Source organism: Channa argus, chromosome 1, assembly GCF_033026475.1.
Source record: "Channa argus isolate prfri chromosome 1, Channa argus male v1.0, whole genome shotgun sequence".
NCBI lineage: Eukaryota > Metazoa > Chordata > Actinopteri > Anabantiformes > Channidae > Channa > Channa argus.
Genome location: NC_090197.1, coordinates 34205462 through 34232759, shown reverse-complemented (window position 1 = coordinate 34232759; position 27298 = coordinate 34205462). Strand labels below are relative to the sequence as shown.

The 27298-nt window shown below is 39.8% G+C and overlaps 2 protein-coding genes across 2 annotated transcripts; one reads left to right on the top strand and one right to left on the bottom strand.

Moving 5' to 3' along the window:
* Nucleotides 1-886: 886 nt before the first annotated feature.
* On the bottom strand, nt 887-5063 carry si:dkey-174i8.1 (arylsulfatase I). The gene is made up of 3 exons (XM_067482309.1): nt 4759-5063; nt 3560-3892; nt 887-3462 (listed from the first exon to the last, which is right to left on the bottom strand). Exons 1-3 carry the CDS (start codon nt 5061-5063, stop codon nt 2385-2387), a joined length of 1716 nt encoding a protein of 571 aa, XP_067338410.1. The 3' UTR covers nt 887-2384.
* Nucleotides 5064-15230: 10167 nt separating this feature from the next.
* Nucleotides 15231-25621, top strand: synpo2la (synaptopodin 2-like a). Its single transcript, XM_067514617.1, has 4 exons — nt 15231-15591; nt 18053-18204; nt 18471-19189; nt 20829-25621. Exons 1-4 carry the CDS (start codon nt 15490-15492, stop codon nt 23450-23452), a joined length of 3597 nt encoding a protein of 1198 aa, XP_067370718.1. The 5' UTR covers nt 15231-15489; the 3' UTR covers nt 23453-25621.
* The last annotated feature ends 1677 nt before the right edge of the window (nt 25622-27298 follow it).

Genomic DNA, 27298 nt, shown 5'->3' with positions numbered 1-27298 from the left:
GAGGAAAAGAGCATAGAGCTGAGGGACAAACGGTGAGAGAGCGGGACAGAGAGGGAGGAGTAGCAAGTGTTGACCAGAGAGGGAAAAAGGTGGAGGAGGACATTTGAATATTCATTAGCAGGTCACTGTGCATAAACCTAAAGCCCTGTTGCTACTGTGTGTGGGATTACTGAGACATTCACACCTAACAACACTGAAGCTGAATGGTACATGCTGTATGAGACCAAGCAGTTTCACCTTTTTTTCCAAAACCACAGTCAACAGACATGTTAGTCAAGAGATTTAGATTTGTTACGTTAGTTGGGACTATTGTAGCCTTTACGCCACTGTCTGCAAGCAGAGATATGTCTACATTTGTCTACCTCTGCAGTATCAGATTGTTTTCATTTTCAATTTATAATCTTGAGGCAACTGGAGCTGCTTCAAGTGATGTTACTTGAGTCATTTTTGATTAATTTTTGCCCAGCTCCCTCTGGAGCCACAGTTGCCTTATATAATCTTTTCCACATATGCAGTAGTAAGGCCAACGTCCTGTAAACAGACTTTCTTGTGTGTATAAGGGGTAAATTCCCATTCAAATTTGAGTAAACTTTATTAGCTATAACAACAATCTTGGGATAAATTTAACGACAAGTTTATTTTAGGTTCTGCCAAGTGACATATATGGCATAAGAGATCACTTTAAAAATGTGATCACTGAAAATAATCCAGGATTTAGCAGAATCCATTATTGATGGTTTTGTCCCAAAACTGATGGGCTTCATATATCCTGCAATACATATTCAAAATTGAGCTCTTTTGCATCTTGTTTCTACTGATCATCTTTGAGATGTTTTCACAACCTTGAAAGGAGTCCAGGAGATAACCAAGAACCGGATGTTCACTCTGAAAGAGCTCCAGCATTTCTCTATGGAAATAGAAGAAATTTCCAGAATAAAAACCATCTCTGCAGCACTCCACCGATCTGTATGTAAGAGTGGCCGGCAAAAGGCACATCACTGTGTGCCTGAAAGACTCTCAGACCATGAGAAACGAAATTCTCTGGTCTGATTGAAAACAAAGATTGAGCTCTTTGGCCTGAAAGCCAAGTGTCATGTCTGGAGGAAATCAGGCCACAATACCCTCCCTACAGTAAAGCATGGTGATGGCAGCATCAGACTGGGGTGAGATTTCAATAACTTGCATTTGATTAATGTAATTAAGTAATGCAATGCAATGTGTTGCTAATTATAGGGAAAAACATTAAAATCAAAGTAAAATATAAGTATTCTTTATTATCCCTTTGTAACTTTTTTTTTGTCCTTTCAGATTTTCCCATTCTCTAAAATGACATTCGGTACCAAATTACATGTAATTCTTGCCATGAAATCTCCCCAACAAGTTTTGTCCATGAATTTCTCCAGAGATTCTATGTAGTCACAAGATTTGTGCATTTGTGGTTTTATTTAGATATTTTAAATCTTTTCCCCAGCATTTTATTACTCAATACATATGTTAAACAACACTTATAATTCCAGAATAACTGACAGTAATAGCTGTTGAGCTTTTGATAGTTTGTCATTGCTGCAGGGACTGGACATTGTGTGAAGGTCATAGGTCTTGCAAAAGCAAAGGAGTGTGCTGCAGTAAGAGCGGATGTGCATCTGTATACCCCAAAGAACAAAAGAACAAGGTGACATTTGACAAAAATTGCTGTGGGTGTCTTTGTGTCATCCGTAAAGGGTCCTCTCAGATGATTAGAACATTGAGTCACCCTCAATATGTCTTTTTTCCTTCCACATACATGTACTCTATGTGTATTAGTCAAACCCTTCATGAATACAGGCATATATGCAAGATGACATACACATTGCTCTCTATGCAGTCCAATGTGACCCAAAGTTTCCCTGCTGCAGTTTGGCCTCAAGACAGTAAATGAGTCAGCTTGCTCAGCCGGCCGTACAACCCTGTCTGCTTTGTCTGTCCATCTGCGGTTTATCTAACAACCTTCAGTGTTTAAATGTAAGTCTGTCTTGTTGCTCTGACCTACCTGGTTGTATGCTGGTCTGCATTTTAGCTTGTCTCTATCTTTTTGTTTAAATTTTCACTTTACTCCAGGTTAAGGTGTCAGAGTGCTTCAAATAAAGTCCTTGTCAGATCACGAAACACTGTATGAAACACCAACACAAATGGTTAATTCTGGAATTAGATGTGACCACTCATTTTTACAGCATTCAAGAAATCCCACAAATGTCCCAACTGCACACATGAACAGATGTCTGTAGGTAAGCAATTATATAGCATTTTAACTTCTAAAGCTCTCTTCTTTTAAACAACCTAGTTTGTATGAAGCACACTGAACCCTTTTTTCTAATCATTGTTACATTGTACAATTATTGTTACACTTAGATGAACAGAGTGTTTCTCTGTAGGCGTGACCCCACTTTCTTGAAGAGGGCTTTTAATTTGCATACTTTGCAGGGCTTAATCTTTGTCATCCTTTCTTTCCTGCCCTCATCCTTCACACTATCCTCCTCCAGGCCTAACCAGGGACTCCACACCCCTCCATGGAGCTCAGGGTCAGCCATAGGATCATCTGGTGGATTCTTAGCCATCACAGCTGTCTGGTTGTACTCTGCCAACCTGGTCAGTAGATGTTTCACTACTTCTGGACGGGTTTCTGCCAGGTCTGACCTTTCATAAGGGTCAGCTGTGACATTAAAAAGCCAAACTGATTTTCCCATCTCATTTCGTCTCTTCTCTAGTTTCTGCCATTGTTCTCGACCACCAGGAAGAGCTTGTGGTGGTATCCAGTCCCCGTCACCCACATTTCCTGTCAGTAGCTTCCAGTCCCCAGCCCGTATTGCAGCCCGTATGGCTGTGTCCCAGATCCCAAAGCCATTGAGTACCAATGCCTTATCATATGGTTCCCCAGGATTCCTGGAGACTGGGTCAATGTTAAAAAGAATTTCAGTGCGAGGACAGGGTCGACCCTTACTAATAGTCGACCACACATCGTGACCATCTAAGCCCTGGTGGGACTGCAGGGCCCTGCCCAGCCTGAGCAATGTGGGATACCAGTCAGAAACATGGATCAGTGCTCTGTTGACTACACCTTTCCTTTTTAGGAAGGGACAATGCACAAAGCCCACACCCCTAATGCCCCCTTCCCAGTAGGTCCCTTTGCCACCTCTCAGTGGCCAGTTGCTCCCTCCTGAGAGCGGCTGCCCACCGTTATCAGATGAGTAGATCAATACTGAGTTTTCATACAGCTCACTAGTCTTCAGTTGCTCAACTACTTGTCCAATTCCATCATCTAGGCAGCTTAGCATGGCTGCGTAATGGCGTCTGAGACGATTGTCCTGGGAATCATAGTGGTGCAGAAAATGATCTGGTACCTGCAAGGGTGTATGGGCAGCCTGAAGTGACAGATAGAGGAAGAGTGGTTTATGGGGGTCATGGCTCCTCAGGATTCGCTTCACTCTGATTACACAAAGGGGACGTTGGGAGGTTTTTTAAATTATTTTTAAATTTTGTCTCTATATCGGTAACTTTTTTAAATTTATACTTAGATGCTCACCTCTCTATGTACAGCAGAGTGGAGTAGTTCCCGGCCATCTCCCAGGCAGGCCTGTCTCCTTCATGCAGATCAAATCCACAGGCTTCAGCCCCATCACAGCTCTGATAGGAGAAATGGTCTCCACTGCCAGTTAGAGTGCCCAAGAAACTCTGAAAGCCACGTGCTGTGGGCAGGCAGTTTGGCCTGCAGAAACCCAGGTGCCATTTACCCACCATGTGTGTGGCATATCCAGCCTCAACTAGGCGCTCTGGTAAGGTAGGAATGTCTGGGGGAAGGCAGAGTGGTTGACGCGGCCGAATGATTGAATGCTGGAGTCCTGTGTGAATTTGGTACCTGGCAAGACAACGACAGTATAAGAGAAGGAAGCAGTGCCTTGATATAATAACACACAAATGTTTACGTAGATTACACCCATTAATACTCTGACACTGATACACCAAAAAATTATTTTGAGATAAGGATCTCTGCTTTCACCTTTTTGATGACTTAATGACTTTGCAATAAAACACTTTAAACTGCACTAAACCTATGTCAGAAAATATGACAGCGTTATGATACGACATCTTTGGCCAGTTATTAACCTACACAACACAAATGGACAGAAATACACATTATATTGCCTAGCTATGTTATTGTGTTTTATTGTGGATTTGCCCTTTAAAGAATAAATTAATTTCAGCTGACTGGTCAGGGGTCCCAGGAATTTATGTCTGTTGATTTAATTCCCAGGACTCACACTAGATAGAACTGAAGAATGAGAGGTGACACATCTCCTCAAGAACTTCAAGCAAATTCCGCCGATTCCAAATAGCAGTTCTAGAAATATGATTAATGATGACTTAGGATCTTCACAGACTTGAGACAGTTGTCCGTGGCATCCTTTTCCAACAATACACCTTGAACAACCTTTTTCATAGCCATTGTCACAGTAAATTAGGATTAAAACTGGATTTATTCTAAATATCTAACCATACCAACAATATAGAAGCTAATTTTGCTGGTGTTATGTAAAGTAGCAGTAAATATTTTCTGACCTTAAAGCTACAGTATTAGAGGTTTCCCAGTACTAAATTTACCTTTAGAGAAGTCACCAAAAGACAACAAGCCTTTTGATGCTTTTCCATAGTTACATTATATGAGAATGGATGCAGTAACTTAATAATTCTCCATTTGATTAATTATGAAAGGAAATTACTTACCGTCCTGTCATGAGTTGACTGCGAGAGGGTGAGCAAATAGGCTGGACATAATAATTCTCCAGTTTTACCCCTTCTGCTGCCAGCTGGTCCAGCACAGGAGTGTGGATATCAGAACCATGGTAGCCAATGTCTCCATAACCCTGATCATCTACCATGATAAAGATAAGATGAGGAGGCCTGGGCCTTTTCAGCTCCTCTGTGCTGACACTCACATTTGGAGGTGTCGCTTCACCTAGGCAGCCAAAACCAGAGAGTAGGGTCACCCCAGTCACCAGGAAAAACACAGAGCAAATTTCTTCCCTCATCCTAATGCTCTGCAGTCATTATCTATGACTCTGATATTGTCGGTATTTTCTGTTCTGCTTAGCCTGCAGTCACTAAATCTCAAGCTGGATTGCTAATGCAGAAAAATGGGTAGATATATGTGTCCATGAAGCTTGTCCAAAAGCCTTATCTATCCATTAAGTATGAGTTTGCACCTTCTTTCTGCGGCTTACTCAAGGTTTTGTGAGATGGAGCTGAGCTGGTGCCAGCTATTGTGGTGGGAGGAGGAAAACTGCTGCAAGGTGGGCAAAAAGTTAGTAAAGGTGTATGAATGTGTGTGTGAGAAAGACAGGGAGAGTGAGAGAGAGAAAGATAGAGACCAAGACTGAGAAAGACTTTTCTCTTTGCAGTACCTTGCTACATTCCTCTGTTGGGATTCTCTGCTGGGAAGGTGCGAGGAACCGAAATACAGACACAAACAGACACACACAAACCAGACAGGCGTATACTTTACAGAAAACACAGGCAGACTTGTGCTCTTGGCTGAAAACCTGACCCATTCTGTTAATCATAGTATAATCATAGTACACCTCAGTATGAGAAAAACTAATTGTAGAAACTGAGAATGGTCAACTATTGGTTGTAAAAGTATCTTTAAGAATAACTGACAGATACAGTATTAGTGTTATATAATAATAACATTATTAGCTGTCACATTCAAATAATTGCTTGACCAGAACACGTGTTAATGTAACTTGTTTCAGCTGTGTTTACTGTGTTTGAAATTATCCATCAATAAGATTTATTATGAAATATCAAAGAAACATTGCTCCGATGGTAGCAATGTTATCAAGACTGATGATGGCATGAGAGTAAGTAAAACAAGCGATTGTAAGCAACTTTATAAGTTAGGATAAAAATTCCTCATTCATATTAAACATTTTTTGTGTGGGATAATCACTGTGAATGTTTTGATTATTTCTTCAACAAAAAGTAATATTCCACTAATCGCCTTTATTTCAGCAAATCTGTCACAATATGGAGACACAATGTACCTAAACTACTTAAACTAGCAAAATGTGTTTTTGTACAACAAAGCAGCAATCTTTTTAAGTGAATCTATTATAAAGCTATGTGTGTGCTATTACCACCGTTACTAAAATTACTGTCACTTATATTAATCTTATTGTAATTCTTTCTTAACTGCCCTGGCCATTAAAGTGCTATTATGGCTGCTAGAGATAATAATTCAACTGCGATTTCCCGTACAGCATATTTGAAATTATACTGTAAATCCTAATAGAAATAAAATAATCCCTGTCATCATTCGTTTGTTGCTTGATACCGCTCAATTAATAAAGTCACCTGATGGCAATTATCGCCCGTGCCAGGGCAATGAAACCAATCAGACTATGGAGGAACATCCGATGTTTTGATGAGAATGTGTATCGACCGCAAGGCTCTTAGCTTTCACCTCACTGCCATCTCTATCCCATAATACTGAGAGAAAATCAATGTCTCAGATACAAGTCCATTTCCTACGCTGTAGAAGCAAAGTGAAGTTGCCTCACCCTGTGGGGAATTTCACAGGTTTTTTGCCCACAGTTAGAGTGAGGCATATGCTTGAAAGATTGAGATCTATGGCAGGAATGGGAAAGAATGAAGAAAGAATTAAGCCAAAAAAGTAAGGTAGGAGTGATAAATTCATGTAAATAAGATTGGTGGGAAAGAGGAACATTTGTAAAGGAAAAGAGGGATTTCAGATAGACAGAAGGCAATAATGTCTAAGATCATAGAGCACAACATAAACAAAGTAGCATAAAAGCAGCAGTCACTTTGTCTTGTTTGGTACGTACGTCTAGGTCTGTGGATGTAGCCATCAGTTGGCCTCAGGGAAACGCAGGGTGACATGAACTCCATTTTACTGCTAAGCTGGGAGCAGGAGGGGGGTTATAAAAATGGAAAGTGACAAATGTCTTCTTGAGCAGCAGAGAGAGCAAGGGATTATGCATTTACTCAACTATCTATATATTTTAGAGGGGACACTTTTTTTGTATAATGTGTTTTATGCAGGATAAAGGCACAAGATGATGAAGCTCCTTCTTAAAAGAAACAGTAACATTAAAAGTAAAACAAAATCATATATGTATATAAACCCTGGAAAATACATTCTCAGCATTGGCCAGAGTATATCTATAAGTCAAAGGATGCAAAATATACAGTAGGTATCGCGCATGTGTGTGTGTGATGGAGTGTTTTTGAAAAGGCAGTGGTGCAGAGTAGAAGAGAGTAGTAGTGGGTGTGATTTATTCATGACGACGAATAAGTGACTCACTCGATCTGGAGCCACTCAGTTTAACTGCATCTGAAAATGACTTTCATTTTCAAGTCTATCAAATAAAGACCTCTTTGTTTCTACATTGAAAAGTCCCTGTATGAGATTTTTGGTATTTTAAAGATCGTCCCATATGCAAAGAATAATTTATGGTTCAACAAGCTAATGGAAAATTATCGCATTAGAACAGTACGTATGGATTTCCACCTAACTCAAAATGTAGGCTTGGCTTTCTGACATCTTCTGAAAAGATGCTTTTAAAGCTGCACCTGGAAACTCTGAACACTGACGGGGCTATATAATATCAACAGGTGATAGTTTTTGTAAAAACCTTAACTCAGAAATAGAATTTTAAGAACACAATGACAGTGTAGCACGATGGAACTCTCCAAGTTACCATGCTGCTCCAATTTGGATTAACGCTTCAGTGCCAAAACACAACTCCACAGCATCCTTCTATAACAGCAAAAGGGCGGTGAAAAAGGAACAGATTTGGTAGCATTATGGAAGTATAATTACTAACACTACTGCACTCACTGCAAAACATGATTCAATCCAGATAGCATGAAAATCAGGTTTTACTTGACTGACACTACATTTTATAACTGCTAAAATTATGCCAATTATATAAATATCTGTTACATAGCACCTTTAAAGTAGCATTTACCTAGCCCTAACATTACCTGGCTCAACGTCAACAAGATAACACCTCTGATGTTCGGTAACACTGAGTTAGAACTTTAAAGTTTAATGCTTAGCCTGAAAAACAAATTCTATTCTATAATCTTTTTCAAATTTTTCAGCCATATTTTCCCTAATATAATGAATTAGGAATGGATGTTGAACTAGAGTTAACAGGAGAGTAAACAGGAGAGTAAACAGTGGACAAATAAAAAAGAGTTAAAATGAATTGCATGTGCCTATCTCCTTAAAATCATCAGCATTAATGTATATTTAGTTCGTCTAATGTTCCTTCATCATCAGAAGTACTAAAAATGGTGAATAAGTGTGTAAAAGTTATAATAGTTAAAAAAGTAATGCAAAAGTTTGCATTTTGTACACAGTAACATACTACAAATTAGTGCTAATATTACGCAATATCTGGGAATCTATTCAAAAAGCACTGCAAATATTAGCAATAGCAAAAGCTATTATTTCAATAAGCTGGTGATGGAGTAAAACTTTGTGATCGATCAAGACAATAGGGTCCAATATTTAAGCACCATGGCTGAACAAAATTAACTGGCGAGCCATGCGATTGTTGTAGAAATATTTCAAGGAAAGCCAAATCTACCAAGTCAAGCTGGTCAGGGGATCAGCAGAGTCAGAAGGTTTCATCAATCTGCAGATTATGAATCTTTAAAGAAAAAGCTGCTTCAAAATTATGTTCTGATTGTTTCATATACAGTAGAAATATTTTCCTACCAGGACAAGTTGTCACCACAGTGGACAACCATTAACTCAAATCCCATTTAAAAATTAGATTCACACATATTTAAACTTGTTAGTCTAGAAGTTAAAAGACAATTCCATTACTGTGTCTACAGTGTTGTTTTAGTGAGTACTGAAATATTACAGTAAACACACAGTGTAATCTAAGCCTAGTTGCTTAAAAATTACATTTGTTTCTCTTCAGTAGAGTAGCAGAAGTGGTTAATGTGGGATTTGAGACTTCAGAGAAACATCATCACTCCCACTGGCCCTGAGGGTGACATAGACAGAGACCCTGGCTCGGCTGCTCCTGAAATACTCAAGGATCACCTTCCAGCTGACAGAAACTCAATCCACTCCCTATTCTCCCCATTGTAGAAACGGATTGACAAAATTAGGCTGTGGAGTGGGGACCACTCAGTTACATCACATCAAATAGACCATGGATTATGCTGGTGGCCTTATGTCAGATCACAGAATTTGGGTAAACTTTTCCTCCCTGTCCTCGTCTTCCTGAATACAGAACCTCATTGGCCGGCACACTCGATCCTATCAGACATTTCCCCTGTGGAGAGTGACTGCTGGCTTGACTCATCAAAAGTAAAAGGGATCACACTAACTCAGTGTGTATATGTGTGTACTGTGCCGGTACAGTCAGAGGAGAGTGCCACCATGAGGGTTAAAGGAATAATGCATGCAGAGTGTTAGCAAAAAATAATAGAAAAGGATTAATGGTTTATGATTCTCAAAAATATGCAATGGAGGATGGTAACCATGTAGATTAGCTGTTACTCAAACACTGAAGAAGCAGATTCTATTGATTAGTACAGAGAGCAAGAAATCAATTATAAAGGTAAACTTTCTTGTATGGATGTTGGCTTGCAAGAACAGCAGGTGCATTTATTCCTGCAAAACTTGGTTTAAAGTCTCCATTTTTTACATTTGGAGTAAAAGGTAAACAAGATTGTACCCCCTCTGCCCACAGCTAGGTAAAAACACAAAAAGAGTCTACTGGTGAAAAAGGGAGAGGTAATCGTCACAATCGTCATCACAAGATTGCAGACGTTTAATGAGGTAACATTTCAACCATTCACGTAAACAGTAATGCAAAAAAGCAGGCTACAAAAACAATAATACCAGTATATTCTTTGTCTTAAGTGATCTACATGATGTTGAATAGGTGACGTTTGTATTTCTTTTCTTTACATAAATGTACAGTTAGCTTGTTAACCAATGGCTGACCTCGGGCCACAGGGCAATTCCAGACAAATGTCCACATTTTCCCTCATCAGTGAGTATTTACTTAACGGGCAAGTTCACCAATTTTGAACTTGCTTTCTATGTCTTTAATTTACGGTTTAAATGTACATTAATGCTTTTAAACTTCTGACTTCCCTTCCAATTGAAAAACTCCTCGTGAGGACATCACTTATCATCATTAAGAGTTCAGATTATATCATCTGGAGGAGTTCTGGAAAAGCGGGTTCACCATGATTATAAACTTCATAGTGTGAGCAACAAGATAACATAATCTGATCTGAAGTGATGTTATCTGGAGGCGTTTTTCAGCTAGAACTAGAGAAATATATTAATTTATGGAATGCAAAGGGAAGTTTATTGGCATGTATTTACATGTGAAACCCAAACTAGAATGAAAAGAAGCAAATTCAAAATCAGTGAGGGTGTCCTTTAATGAATCTCGAATACCGAATATTTGTTACTGTGTTTATGGGAGAAATAACGATACTGTAACTAAACACACACACACATACACACACAAGAAAAAAACTGCATAACAACCAGTGGCCAATCAGTCTTACCTGTTGTATATCAGACAGATGGTCTGCACCATTGTTTGGTGTGAGTTTGCAGGTGTGTGTGACTCACTGGTGACAGCACTCAAGAGGTTGTGAGGGGCCAGCTGGCTTGATGCCTTCTCTTTTTCATGAAGTAGATAAAACAGGACTCATCTCTCCCACGACTGACTCCTACTGTCCTGCACAGTCTGCCACAAACTGGGGTCAAGAGTTCAGCTTATGAAAGGGAAATGGGCTGGAGGCTTTGGATGAAAGAGTCAGTCCGTGTGAAGGAAAATTCCAGTGGTTACACTTATTGCTTGTTGCACACAACAAAACTTTAGACCAAATTAAAGTCAGCTTTATTTTAAAGTATTTTTAAAAAATTTTACCAGTAAAAAAGTGAGCAATGTAGGTGTGTGATAGCAGCAACAGTTTCCTAACAAGCTCCACATATTTTGTAGGATTATGTAAATTGAGTGAAACAGAATTATAATCACATTATATAAAAGTCAATATTTCAATATGTAGTTATATCCAAAACCAAAAATAACAGATTCACATTTAATTTGCATGCATGGTAAAATAGGAAGGCTACCCCACATATTTATTTAGATCTAAAAATACATGTAAGACAATACAGAGGTGCATTCAAAATTAACAGTTCAATATTAAATCCAACACAGACCTTAAATACTGTATATTAAACTATGCAAGGAAGTGAATAACTGGATGACATACAGTATGCTGTCAAAAAGTATAACGCAGTATAAAGTTAACTGGATGGCACAATAAACTTCCTCATGAGGCAGTTTTCACAAGACTGGAGTCTCAACTAAAGTCTGTTTATTATATGTAATAGAAATAATGCCCATAAGAACTCGTAAAATTCTAACCTTAAGAAAACAGATCAACACTATATTGCTAAATGTCAAAATGATTCCTCCTTGGAAGGGAAAAACAAACTTTATAACTTGACATTTTAAAAATGTGAGCCGGTCCAGGGTTATTTAAAATGTGTTTCCCCAAAGGGTGCAGTCTAACTTGTGTGTGATACAATATGTTTTCTAAAGCTAGAATTTAAAGAACATACTGTTGTGTTCTTATTAAATCTACAGCTACATGGGTTATACTGAATGCATTTCAGAAGCTAAAATATATATTAAAAGTGTGATTTGCATTACATCAACTTTATTATAGCCTCACTGCAGTCCAAATATTCCTGTTAGTCTCAACTAAGTTACACAATGGTTTAGAATAGTCACCATCCTTGTTTTTTCTATCTATGTTTTTAATACATATACACTGCTCACTTTGTGCACTGCCTTTTCTGTTTACATCATGTTTATTAGTATGGCAGTCTCATTTTAACCTCATCTGAGCTGGGGGGCAGGGCAGGGGAGGTAGTGGCCGGTTGGCAGTATCAGCCATGATGGCACAGATGCCTCAGTCGAAGGGCACTGTGCCTGTTGCTTCTCGACAAATCAGTCAATGTCTTCTGATGAAGGCAAGTTGGCCAGAAAAGACATAATTAAATAGAAAAGTATCAGAGAAACCAGAGAAAATGTGATCCTCCTCACAGATATAATAGTGGAAAAAGAGAAAATAAAAACAGGGCAGAAAACCCTGAAAGTAAAGATGGGCAGACACAAACTAATTAACAGGGGCAACATGAGAGCGACAAAGCTGTCATCTCACTTAACAGTTCTACCATGTCCACAGCTTCCTCCATTTCCTGAGTAATAACTAAACAATCATTGGTGCAGTCATACCACTTTAATAATTGTTTTTGTCACGACAATATAGAGACTGTATGGAATAAAAAACAAACAAACATGAAGCCTTTTCAGCCTTGTGACTACATGGAGTATAGATTTTGACCTTTTCAATTTTTGTGAAAGTCCGCCAGATTTTGTTCCGGACAGAATGAAGTTGCAGACCCTTTGCTGACTTGTTGTTGATGGCCTGCTGAAGCTAGAGATCTCGGAAATGCAATGCCTTTGCTTAGTTTAACAGAGGTATTATTATTTTTATTTTTATTATTTATTTATTATTTTTTAAATCGATTGCTCAATCTTTTGAGGGCAATGCTTGTGTAAGGGGTGTTTGATTTGAAACCAATGCCACTACACAGTGGATTATTAAAAAATGTCAAACCTATAAGGTTAGCTGTTTTCAACCACAAAAGAGACAGAAATTAAAAATAAAATAGCGTAATTATTGGGAAGAAAATAAAGAAAGATATAGTTCCAGGAGGCAAACAACTAACCTACTTTTAACCACTAGAGGGAGTGGTTGACACAACTTATCAGTTCATCAGCTCTCTGTTTAATACTTCTCTTTCCATGTCTAAATCCAGATCTGATATAAACTGGATCAGATGTATCTGTGCAGTGGAGCACTTACTTTAACCGTGGTGTTCAGTTAGATCTGATACTGCCTCCTGGAAGAGATGTTAACATTTGTGTCTGACCCAGGACTGATCTTGGTTACTATACTGAGGCCTAAAGACAGCTGCAGAGCAAAGCTGCCAAAGGGAGCAGCTATCATTGGTACCCTCCTGCTCCATTGATAATAGCAGTGTTCCCTTTCTAGCAAAGGGTATCTCTGTCAACAGGTTTAAAAGCCTTGACAATACAACATAGTTAAGTTATATCCACCAACACTGCACTGTGTTGATTGTGTTGTCTGTGTTCAGAAAGAATTATTTTCAATAAGATTAGGATTCAGTTTACATGCATACCTGCACAAAAACAGTAAAAATAAAAGCAAGGGAATAAACAAGAGGAGAGAAAGGGAAAATGGAAGAACGTGAAAACAAGATCAAGGACCTGTCACAGTTTTTTGGACTTCAGTTTTCTTTAGTTTTACTTCCTGCTCCTCGCTTTTATTTTGTTATCCCTCACCACCACTTCTCAGAGTATTTTTTAGCTTCTTGTTTCTTGTTAACACTGATTGATTTCACCTTTGGCCCCTTGTACTTATACCCAGCTCTCCCCACTGTTACCTGCCAGATTGCCTCTACGTCCTCTTCTGTGAACAGTGAAAATTCCTGTGGATATTCTGTGCTTTTGGACATTCCCCTTTCATGCCCTATCTGATCCTTGTGTTTGGATTCTCTGCCCTTACGTTTTGGTCTGAGGCTGGCTTTCCTGTTTGTTTCAGTGTTTAGGGTTTGTCTTTTGTTATCCCTGCTTGTTTGGCCCTGGTTCCATGTTTGAGTATTTATTTGTCCCCTTCATTCTGTCTGCGCTTTATGTTCAGTTTGTTCGAGTCTGCCTCCCCTTAGTTACTAAGTTAGTTCCCTTGCTTCCACAGCACAGTTCTTTAGTTTATCTCTTCCCCCATGTGTTTAAGTTCATGTACTGTTTTACATTGTTTGGTTATTACTACGTGTGTTATTCCTGCCCTGCTCATAGAGTGCTTTTCAGTTGTTTACCCTTTGTTAATGAACCCCCTTTTCACATTTCAAACCTCCCCTTGCCATCTCCTCTTTTAGGGTCCTACTAAAATTAAATATACTCTTATGAATCACAGAAACCAGTGTGACAGGTCACACTGATCAATGGCTTTCAGCTTGTCCCTTCAGGGGTTGCCACAGCAGAACGTGTTCCGCGTGTTGATCTGGCATGAGTTTTTTTTTTTTTTTATTAATTTTTTTTTATGCCAGTTGCCCTTCCTGCCACAACCCTCCCCCTATTTAAAAATTTTTTATTTATTTATTTATTTTCTCCTGGGCCTGATTTTCGCAGCCTTCTGCATCCCAACCCGATGCTTTACCTTGAGCCACTAGGCCCACATCACAGGCTAGTATAGTTACCATGAAAAACAACAAAGCTGACAAAATCAGCATGCACGAATGTTGGCAAAGGTGTAGATTTGTTGTACAGCTTATGAGTATTAAATGTCTTTATTGAGATTCTGCACATCTGCCAACTTACACAATGTGGCGTGGAGTTTGACAATGACAAATGCGAAGGCATAAAGTTAAATAGTTTGTCTATGTTCTCAATCTCTGTTTTTTGTTTGTTTGTTCAGTTTAATACAAGCAAGCATGGGGTCTATACAGTCTGTTAATGTGGAATTCTAACTTAGGACATATTTCAACATAGCTATGCAGGCTATTCATCCAGAGCTTGCATAAGTATTTATCTAAAAGCTCTGTGATGACAGCATAGAATGTCTCTGGATGAAGAGGATCTGGCAGAATACACTTTACCCTCAAAAGGTTAAACTGGCACCAAAGTCGATCCACTACTTACTTATTAAGATATTAATATTTCTATCATTCCTGTTCATATGATGAGATTCTATGAGATTTTAGAATGTAGCTGTGACCGTACTAAAGGTTACTAATGACCTCAATGCTTTGGAGCCAGATCTAAAACAATGCCATTTGGATGTTGTAAATGTTAACTCTGCCTTGGTCTGAAGAGGAGCAGAAGGGGTGGTGTCCTATTTTTGGAGGTGCTATCAGCAATCTAGTGCCATAGGTCTGACTGACAGGACAAGTGTTTTGCTGGAGCCTCTCCTCGCTCATTTGGGACAGGCATTCCTCTGTGTAAGCAGAGACAGACTCCCTCCCATCATATTTCTCTCAGCTTCTCCCCCTCGCTCTCTTGGCCATGATGGTTGGCCCACTCTGGCTATGGGTGGGCACACAGAACTCTGTGTTCAGGTGTAAGCATTGGCCCAGGAACTGAAGTCAAAGAGAAGACAGCACCCTGGCAGTGTGGCAGGCGAAGAGCAGGTCAGAGCTCTTTGGGGGGGCCCTGACCACTGACAATGGGGCCAATGCACTGAGGGGCCCCCAGGAGAAATATAAAAACCAAAGAAGAGTGGAAATAACCACAACAAAAACCAACAAAAAAAGAAGAAAAGTTTTATAAGACAGGCATCAGAACAATGGTTGCAGAGGAAGTGTTAATTACATTGTCGGGAGGAGCACCTTGGGGGTTTCGTCTCCAGGGAGGTGTAGAACATCAGAAGCCCCTCCAGGTGGCTAAGGTCAGTACGGTGATTTTGCAGGTTCGACAGAAGTAGTAATGTCATAGTTTGCTGAATGGAAAGAGGAAAGTAGAAGATAGTTGGATTCAAAAGCCTTGCTATAGAAAAGTGAGAGATTAGCTGAGATATGTTGGGTAGAGATTTAAAGAGCTGTGAATAAAGTAAAGTGGCTTACTGGCTGTCATTTTGTTTCATTTGGGTCCTGAATATGAGTCATCACCTTGTTTAAGAACAGGCTTCATGCAGAGGCACACTGATGATTGATTGAACTTTAAAATTCAAGTTCAGCTGGTAAGGTAGGGCAACCCAGTCAAATTTGCTGCTTTTATAAAACTGCATAACCTCAAACTAGTAAAATTACAGAAAATTGGTTTACATTGGTTTCTTTTTGACAAGTAACTTTGAAATTGTTATTAAATTCTTATTATTGTTCTTAAAACTGTTCATTGGTGCTTTGAACAGTTAAATGTGCAAATCCTGGCAGAAACAGTTGGTACAAAAAGGTCATGGTTTACCAGATTGAGTGGCTTATTGATAAAACATACCTGTGGCATGATTTCACTTTGTCAGCATTTCAGTAATAATCTTAAATTACCCTGGTTTAATCTAGAAACGCTGCGGTTACAGTAAAAACCACATAGGTAAGTAATGAAAGTCATGGAAATCTGGACTGAGTTGTTTTGGAATTCGGTGTAATCCCGACCAGGTTTAAACTACATTGTTGTCAAATATCAAAATTATATTACTTTTTGTGAATTACAGACGTATAATGTATATGGAGTAACTTGGTCATAGAGCAATTATTTGAAAATAAAAAAAATACAAAGCAGCATGCACACTAGATAAAATGATTAATTAGGCTTGCAAGTCTGAGGGGCAAAGCTGTAATTTATTTCGGTAACGGTATAGGTACATTTTTGACTTCATAGTGATCCTCCTCTGTCATCGTCATCATCATCTGTGAAGCTCGCCCAGTGCACAGAAATGTGGGCCAACTTTCTTTTTACATCAAATCTTTACTTATGCATATTTTCCCACTGAAATCACATAGGCACATAGTCAATAACTGTTGACTGAGCAGAAGTACTTTACCAGGGGGCTATTTTTGGTGAGAAGCTGCAGGTCATGGGGTTAGTTTAGGTGTGTGTTTCAGCTCAGTACTCAAAAATGAACCTCATATGCTATTTTGGTACATGAACTTCTCAACATCTTGATGCTTAGGGAAGAGTATAAAATTCTTTATTGTAGGTTCACGCGCAAAGGAAATCATGTTTGCTTAACTTCAGTTTGTACTCCTGTATTATGTTCCTGTTCAGGCAAAATCATATACAATATACTCTGCATTTTCACTTTTTTTTTCTTCTCCTGCTCCTTTTAACCCTCAGCATGGGAGTAGAATCTTGTTACATGTAGGTCGAATACTTTATTGCCCGTAACAGGTGGAGCAGTCTGGGATTTTACTGAAAGAGCCTGGGTCGTAGTGCTGGGTCTATGGCTGTGGGCCTGCATATGCATGTTTGTGAGATGTTTTATATAGATTCATTTGTATTTTTTAATACCCACTGGTGGTATGTACATGTGAGGATGTAAGTATATTGTAACTGTTATGATGTGAAACCGCAAGGTCACTAAACTCATGAATAATTGACATTCCATACCACAAGCAGGCACAGGCCACTTTGAAAGGCTTAGCTAAATGGGGACCTAGGATTTCATTACATGCAAATAAGAATAGCTGCACAAGAAACTAACTAAATCATTCAGAGTAATCTGTATCTCTAATCTCTAAAATACAATATTAATTTAATACAAGTGAGTACCCTTTTACGGTGTAATCGGCACTACATGTAATGTCTTCCAAAATATTCAAATATATGCTATAGATTTATAACAGGACATGTTGACATGTCTTGAAAAGACAAGGGGCATGGTAGGTGGGCATAATGCCATAGTTCTTGACAGACCTCAAGCACAAATAGCAAAGAACCAAATAAAGATGGCTGCCTGCTGACAGTTCTCTGTTTAAGTGTGTATGTGCTCCACTTGAGCTGCAATATGTGGCATATGTCCACAGCAAGATCAGGCTGTCAGGACAGAATCTGCTCTTTGTCAGTTACTATCACAAACCTAGACAAGACAGCAGCATAGCTGTGTCATATTTATTCAGTTACAAAACCAGAACATATACCTCTCAGGGTATTAATAGAAACTGAGTATCTACGGTACATCACAACAACCAAGACTGCTGACACCTGAGAATGATCCAATAGGTTGTCATCAAATCCTGGAAAAATAAAACATAAAAGCCGTGCATAGGCTTTACACCTTGAATGTTACTACAAGGTTTGGCCATTGAAGGGAATTGGTCTTGTAAGTATTCGGACATCTCTTGAATTTGGGACTGGCCTCAAGGCCCTGGGACTTTACTTGCAGTAAATGTTGTCTTCCTTTCCTTTTGCAGGTGCGTAAACGCAGCAAGGCATGCAGGGCTGGGCTGCGAGAGGCTGATGAACTTGTGTCCATCAATGACCAGCCATGTGGAATGCTCTCCCATGCCCAGGCCATGAACCTTATTGACAGCTCCCCTGGAATATTACACATTCGTGTCAAAAGGTCAGGAGAACAAAAGAATTATACTCTTGCTAATAATAAAGCACCTGTAAGGGATCAGGAAAATATTATATTATGCACAAGACAAGACAAGTCTGATACACAACAGGTACTAATTACAATGTTCATGTGTTTGATACTGCCGTCTGTGTTAATGTGTTAAAATACCACAAGTATGGGATAAAAATTTAGGAAATCAAATTCTAAATATTCAACAAAGGGCCCTTATATGCATCAGTAAATGTTTTAAACCATGTACTCATTCACAGGGCACCTGCTGGTTTTCAGTCCGTGGTGCTTGTGACCCGTGCTCCATCTCCCCGTATAGACAAAGAGTACCGCGCTGCTCTGCGTGCCATGTCACCCACTCATCCTCACCATGCACCTGTCCGTGAAGTCCACCGTAGCCGCTCCTCTATAACCAGTGGCTTGACATCCCCACCTGGTAGTGAGGCTTATTATGGTGAGACTGACAGTGATGCAGATGTTGCAGGCTATGAGAGGCAGCGCCGTCAGAAACGTCGCAGCCCAAGTAATTCTAATCCGGGGAAGCCAACAGGACGGACCTCCCCCGAGGGTGGGGAAACATCAGAGATGAGTGGTTATGACAGTGCTCCAGATGCCCGTGGCTATCCTAGTTTATTGGATGAAAATGGGGGGAAAGTAGATGTAGGAGGAGGGCTACCAGGGGTGGCACGAAGGGAGGTTATTTACCAACCCTCTGGTCCAGGAGTGTGGTCCTCCCAGACATCCACTGAGACCTCCTCCATAATCTCCTCAGCAGATGATCTGGGTCCACGGGATGCAGTGCAAGAGGAAGACAGTGGCTTTCTAGAGCCTGCTAATGTGCCACTGGTGTCACCTGAAAGGGCAAAGGAGGCCCTGATGCTCAGCTCCCGTAGCCAGCTTATACCCATGGTGGGTCCTGTGAATAAACCTGTTGATGAGGAGCTCACAACAACCTACATGGAAAAGGCTAAACAAGCAAGTAAGTACATTTAGGAATGAAGAGCATTCACATAGATTTGTGACTCACATGGGTTATCCACACTTACATCATGACTACATTCCTGATAAAAGTCACTGGATGGTTCACAATTCACAAAAGTTTTCAGAACTGGATTCAGATACCATAAAATGTTGTTGAACCCTATTCTTGGTCCTGTAGCACATACAGATAACCCATATTTTTTTTCACAAATGCTACGCAATTTATTTTTATTTTTTGGTCCTTTCGGCATATCCCGTGAGTTCAGAGTCGCCACAATGGATCATTGTCCATGTTGATTTGGCACAGTTTTTATGCCGGATTCCATTGCTGACGCAACCCTCTCCAATTTCTACCGGGTTGGGACCAGCACTACACAGCTGGGGATGGGAAAGTGCTGTTATTTACATAAATTTAACTAAGTGCTATTTCTCTGTACCATCTGCTTTGCAACAGAGAAATACATCACAGTCAATAGGAATAGCTGACCTACTGCATTTCTTTAGACAAGAAGAAAAGTGTAAATTGTAATTGTAAATGTAAGTGTAAATTATTTTACACATCAGTGTGTAAAATATGTGTTCACAATCAGAGATTATATGTACAGCACATGCCTTTTTTGAAGCTTAAAATAAATATGTTCTCAAATCCCCCAGAGAAAGACCTACATATGTGCAGAAGGCTCTCCACAGATGGAACCACTTACACTACCTTTTTTTCACACCAAATTAATCCAACATCTGTATAAGTCAACCATCCATCCCTCCATCTATCATGTTTACCACTTATACTGTAAAAGGTTGCAGGAGATGCCCTAGAGTCAATCAGAGCTGTCAATGGGCCAATGGCAGGATACACACTGGACAGATCCAATCTAACTCAGGGCCATAGGTCAACTTTTTGTTGGAAATATATAACAATTTAAATTCATCAGCAAATATTGAGCTTTTATTGCAACAATACACCCATCCTTGTTTGAAAAAAATACATCCATTAATCATTATAATCTTCCTAGATTATAAGAGTGTAATCTATATTTGAATATAGAAGGAGAAAGTAGCCAGTCTGACTTTGTGTCCACCTAAGCTAAGTCCATTAAACAGAGCAGAGTTGGTTTAGTTGATTATAGTTGTGTGTAAAAACCTGTGTCTGGAAGCACTGAAAAGCATCTACAGCTGTTTTGGTATTATGTGGCAAAGCAAGGACATTCATATTTTCTCTGTCCCTTTCTCACTCTCTTTTTCCTATTCATTCCACTTAATGTTATTCATTTTTGCTATTTCTGTTGACTTAATAAAAGAGCCAATGAGCATTTTGCATAAATGTGTGTTACAAACTCTGAAGAGGAATAAAACATCACATTATGCAATTTTCCACCACCTTGTAAATATTTTCAGTTTTGTTAGATGTCACAGTACATAAGTCTAATAATGTGCAAAGTCATCCTTTCCCTTAGCTAAGGTGAGAAGTCGTAGGCTTGCTATGAATTTACCAGAGGTTCTTCCATTAGCATAATGGTCAGGACATATTTAGATGTCCCAGTGGGTTTTTGGTTTGTAGGGTATAAGTAACTGCATTACTTGTGATTTGCTATGTGCAACTACTCCTAATAAATATGGCTTTCATTATGACCTTACAGAACTGAACCGAGGGGATACAGTGCAAGACAAGCAAGTAAAAGAAGCCAAAAGCAAATGTCGAACAATAGCATCTCTACTGACTGATGCTCCCAATCCTCACTCAAAGGGGGTTCTGATGTTCAAGAAGAGGCGACAGCGCTCCAAGAAGTACACTCTCACTAGCTTTGGTAGTGTAGATGAGGACACTTGTCGGGACTCCCAAGAGGAGGATGGGGCTCTCCCTGGAAGCGAATCAGAGTTTGATGATGATAGTTTCTCTGCTGTTCCTGACCCAACTTGGGATAGTGACTACTTGGATATGCTAGAGAAGAGGGCAACTGCGGGTGCTGAAGGTCGTGGGGATGGGGCAGAGGATGCTCCAAGTCCAGGGTTGAGTGACACTGCAGGAAAAGGTGCCCAATTGTTTGAGCAGCAGAGAAAGAGAGCTGCTGAGCATGCCAAGAAGATAGAGGAAGCACAGTCGCAGGTTATACCACAGTCTCACATCCAAGAGCAGATTCAGGCGCATCAGTTGAATCCAGAAGTACAACCACAGGTACAAGCAAACCTTCAGGCTCAGCAGATGATACCACCTGGACCTACATTCATAGAACAAGAGCTCTCCCAGGTTCACAGTCCAGTTGCTGTTGGCATCCATGAGGTGCCTAGCGGGGACCTATACTACTCTGCAGTTAGCACAGCCAGCATGGTGATGTCAATTCCACCTGTGGCACCTAAACCATCCATTGTCTCAGTGACTACTCTAACCAGTCCTGTGCCAATAGCTGAAACACCATTAACAGAACTACCTGCTAGTAATGTTTTAAACAGAACAGCACGTCCTTTCACTCCTGGCTTCATCAGCATTCGAGCTGCAACTGCCCCGGTAACGTTCCGACCACCTATCACAAAGATGACTCAGCGTCCTGCCTCAGCAGCTGTTGTGCCACCACCATTCTCCACCGCCTCTGAACTAGCTACCAATGCTACATCAGCAACATCACAACTACCCTCTGCTTCTCCATCAGTGCTCTCCCCAATATCCAATGTACTTCAAAGTCCCTTGGCCCACACACCAGAAGCCCCTGTTACGCTTTACCCTCCAAACATCTCTACTTCTGTAGAGACAATGCAGTCAACACTACCGATAACAACTGTTCATCAGACTCCATTTACAACTGTTCCCACAGTGCCTTTGCCTTTAATAACACCAACAACTCAAGCAAAGATGGCTTATGACCCTGTTCCTTCTGCATCCCGAATTTCTGGTTTAGCTGACCCAGTTGCCCAAGTGCCTCCAATTCAAGTGCCAGTTGCTCAACCTCCACCACCTAAATTTTCTATGGCACCTGTATCTCAAGTGTCAGTGGTTTCTCAGCAAGAAGCTGTAGCTCTAACCCCAACAGGCCGCACAGGAATCTTACTTGAGGCTCGACGACGTAGCGGCAAACCCAAACCTATGTTCAATGTGCCAGATGTCAAGAAGAACAGCCCTAATCCTGAATTACTGTCTATGGTACAGAACCTGGATGACAGATCTACCCGACATAAATATGTTCAGCTACCTGCAGAGGCTATCTCAGATGCAGCAGAGGAAGACAATAGTGGTGAGACCAGCATGGGGAGGCTGCCTCCTCCAGTGGCACCCAAGCCTCGGGTAACCCATGAGGTACCACAGATTCTTCAAGCAGGGGGAAAGGGGGCACAATTATTTGCCCGGAGGCAGAACCGAATGGGTATGTATGTGGTGGACACCCCACCAGATACCCATTTCCAGCAGGAAGTTGCCTCACAGAGTGCACCCCAACACCTGAACTCCTCTCCTAATCCTTCTCTTATATCTCAGTGGAAATACTCTCCAAATGTCCGCGCCCCTCCACCGATTGGGTACAACCCACTTCTTGCCCCCACTATTCCTACAGGCCCTCAGAGGAACACAAGCAAGCTAGATACCCAAGTTAGAGGAGGTTCTGGAAGAGAGGGAATTAAAGCTCTGGATTTCATGAGAAGGCAACCCTACCAGCTCAACCCTGCCATGTTCAACTATGCAGGCAGTGCTAGTAATCTTTCAGCCACACCTTCCTATCAGGCCCAGAGGCAGCAACAGGGGGATTACACAACAACAATGGTGGGCAGCTCATTAATTTCACCTAAGCAGATCCCCATCAAAACAGCCCGTGTCTACGAGATCAAGCGATTCTCTACACCCACACCAATGTCAGCTCCTACTCTTGCCCCCAAAGTCATTGCACCTCGCTCAGCCACTACTCTCGGAGAACGTTTGAATCACTCTGACATGACTTCCCCACCTTCTGCTCTTTTTACTACTACTACTACTAGCCCAGTCCCACTCTTGACACCAGCACCAGTCAGTGTTTCCCAACCAGCTGGACTGCCAAGGATACCAAAATTCTCTGCTACCCCTGTTCCAAACCCTGTGCTCTCTGCAGTCCCTACACCTTACAGTACAGTTTCATACACCTCTGGGCTCCAGGCAGCCAAGCAGTTTCAGAGTGCTCCTGAGCTAAGTATCCTTGCCTCACTGCCCTCACTCAAGTGCAACCCAGTTCAGGCACCCAAACCACATTTTGTTGCCACAAAGGGGGGTGTGCAGCCTTGTGTCTGGAGGCCAGGAGCAATGTGAACAGCAATAAATCAGTAACTACTACACTTTGCCATCTTCATGTACTACCCACCCAGAGCTGATATGACTAGTTTCATCTGTTAATGAAAAAATTTGTTGAGTGATCTATTGTTGCTCAAGTAAAGCCAAATATACAAATAACTCAAGATGTCTCATTGCAAATTTAAGATTTTTGGTTAGCTGAACAAAAAAGCATCATCAGGCTTTGGAAAGTAGGCAAACCCTTCATCCTGTACAGTGCACATAAAGATCAACGGCTTTCCGCTTGTCCCTTTCAGGGGTCACCAGGATGGAACGTGTTCTGCACATTCATTTGGCATGAGTTTTATGCCGGAGGCCCTTCCTGCTACAACTTTGCCCTTGGTGGCAGGGTGGGGCAACGCTTGGTGGGGTAGGATTTGATCCATGTGATCTTCTGCATCCCAACACAATGCTCTACCCATTAAGCCACTAGGTCCCCGCACCCACCAGGCCCCTGCACCACCCTGTACAGTGGACATAAAGGGAGGTAAAAATATGTGATAAAGTGATTTAGGTTTTTCAATAGTATCATTACTTGAATAATAATAGATCCTATAATAAGAGAAAGTTTAGCTGATATTTAAAATGTTGCTTATCACATTTATTTTGCTGCCACATTAGTTTCCACATTTGTCTGAGTGAAAAACTCTGTGCTATATAGTCCACCATATGCCTGTCCTGGGAGAGGTTTGTGAAAGGCTTCTGGAGATCTCTTTCTACTAATTTAGCAGAAATATCCTCTACACAGAGCCTGTACTGAAATATTCTTTGAAACTTGAAATGTCTGAAAGATTTTGAAATTTATTAGTTGCAGTTCTGAGTATAGTAATAAATACCTGGAGATGCTTGTTGTAATATGTTGACAGAAGGTCTTATACACCTTTACCTATCTTTGAACATGTTATTCTATCACTCAGTACTTATCCAACTAAATGATATGCACAAAATGTTTTTACCCACTCTACTTGTCCAGAAGTTGAAATGATGCATGAGTAGTTGAAAATTGTCAAATATTTTTAAACATGTCAATGCACTGTGGAAATGTATTCGAAGACAAAGTGTGCTCTTGCAAAGCGTTACTACTTTTGCTCACTTAAGCCAGAGAGAGATGCCACTGGTCACCATTGGTGATGTTTAGTAAGTGTGTGAATGTACATTTGTCACTGGATATTATTGCTTACATTTGCCATTTAGGTGCACAAGAGATAACTTAGCATCATATCAATATGTACATTCTTAATTTTTATTAAACAAATAATACAAATGAAAGCATGTGTATTTTGTTAAATTGAGATTAAAAGTGAAGGTGTGCAAAGTGAAGTTGAAAAACTGAGAGGCACCAATATCTGTAAAAGGGTTCAAAGAATGACGGTTGTGGAGGGGGGTAATGGGAGGTATGCCAGACTACCAAATGGGATCAAAGTTGGAACATTTGAGATCATAGCCCATTTCACAGAAATGGCAATGATCAGATGTAGTAAAATGCATGGAGACTTATGGTTGTATAGTTTTAAAATCCCATGGTCAGTAGAAATTGAAGCAGAATGGCCAAGAAAGTTTGTTAGCTGAACTTTATTGTCAAAGTTAAAGAATGATAGAAAGTTGCACAGGAGTGTAGCTGGTGTCTTTCTATTAACAAGGGCTGCTACTTAAAAGTAAGGATAAACATGTTTAATGTCCTTGAGAGAATGGATATGTCAATGAAGACGAAAAGAAGTAAAGACATTTATGTTATTATTAAGTGTTGAAGCCTTGGGAAGGTGTTTATTTTATATTATAGATATGAAAAATATAGATTGTGGATATAGTTATGTAGAAGTGTAAAATATGATTAATATATGTTTTTAAATGTAGCTGAATTAAATAAGTGTGAAAATGTTCATTAACGCTGAGTAGAAGTTTATACTGACTAGGAGATAAGATATTTTTAGAAGAATAAACATAAATATGAAAGCTATTCACTTGTCTGACATGTCTGATTTTACACTGCACCGTGTTGTTAATTGTGGTGACTGATCTTGCTCTGTTTACTACAGTACATGTAAATTACATGCATGCAATTATTGATAATAATAACTGAGCAGTGCATCAATGACTGTAAAATTTTATGTGTTTTAATAAAAATGTGTAACAGCACTTACAGGATTTTGCTGTTTTTGCAGGAAAACACGCACACACAAACTGCTACTAACTACTAACTAACTAATCACATTTTGGTCCCAGTCTAACTGAAATTACATTATATTAGCCCAGTGAGGCTAGTTTTCACTTTGCACTGATTAATTTTGTTAGTTTAGTAGACACTAATTTGTCTGAGTGACAGCAATATTAGGAAATAGCATCACAAACTCTGTGCTATATAGTCCACCACATGCGTGTCCTGAGAAAAGTTTGTGTAAATCTTTTTGATGTTGAATTTTTTTTTACTAATTTAGCAGAAATATCCTCTAGACAGAGCCAGTACTGAAATTTTCTTAAAGACGTTGAAAATTATTAGTTGCAGTTTGGAGTATAGTAATAAATCCCTAGAGATGCTTATTGTAGTATGTAGAACCCACGGCCTTCTGCATCCCAACACAATGCTCTACCACTGAGCCACCAGGCCCACCCATTCCATTTTAAGAATGCTATTAGGTGTAAAAGACAACTTCTAGCAGATGCAGAGGAACATGCAAGCAGTTCTAGGCTTTACCACTAGGAAAGGTAGGAGAAAGAAAGAGAGACTGAGCTAAAATTCAGATTCTTTTTTAAATGGGGCAATTTTGACACCGCAAGTGTTTACATCACATCCTTTCCTTTACATCACCAACAAATCTTGATGTGAGATGGCTGCAGCGAAGAAATAATATCAGAAGTTTTAAATAAACTTAAAAGATATGTTTCTACATATAATTATTATTTTTTGTCATACCCTGTATTCATCTCCATCCACTGAGTAACAGGGAGGTGGTATGGCAGGCAGGGAAAATTACATACATAAATAATATCTATAAATTTTAAAAACTGTTAAACTCAGAAGCTGTATAAAAAGTCACTGCTCTATTTTTCCATTAATTCAAATGTGCAGTCAGAAGGCCATTTTGTTTCCATTTTCCACACTTATAGGGTGCATATATATAGGTCCGACAATATCCAAGCAGAGGAAATTACACTTCACCAGTTCCGTATAGTAATTAAGAAGTTGCTCCTGCTTTAACAGCTTAAAAAGATCAAATTAAAAAAAGAGCACAGGAGAAAGTTTCTCTTTCAAGATGGGACTTAAAAAAATTGAAAACACCAAGTGTAGTTTCCCTGATGTATAACATAATAGAAATTAAGTGAGATTAAAAAAGCAATTTGAGGGAGGACAGGGACAGTTCAATATCAAGCATGCTGCACCAACACCAAAAGGGACTAAGATAACAATGGCTTGTTTGCCTTTTTTCTAATGGGATAAAATTTAGAAACATATTTCACTGACTAACTGACCTTAAGTAATTATATAAGATATTTTCTCTAGACTTTGAGTCGAAAATGTGTTTTGCGATGGAACTATATCTATAGATTTGAGTTAATTATTTTATTACCTGAGGACCTTACACTTTACAATGAAATGCAAGCAATGTTTGATGACTTTTTAGAAAATTCAGTTAAATTTGACGAGCAGTGTCATTGTTGATCCCTTGTCTTGTACTCTAGCACCATCATGAGGTTCACAGATTCATTTTTGATTGAATTGCAAAGCAAACAAAATGAAAAATTAGGCATTTAATCTCTCTTAAATTAGTAAATCCCTCTGGATGTTCTCCAGTACTTATACATGAGTTGGGGCCTGCTGCAAACATT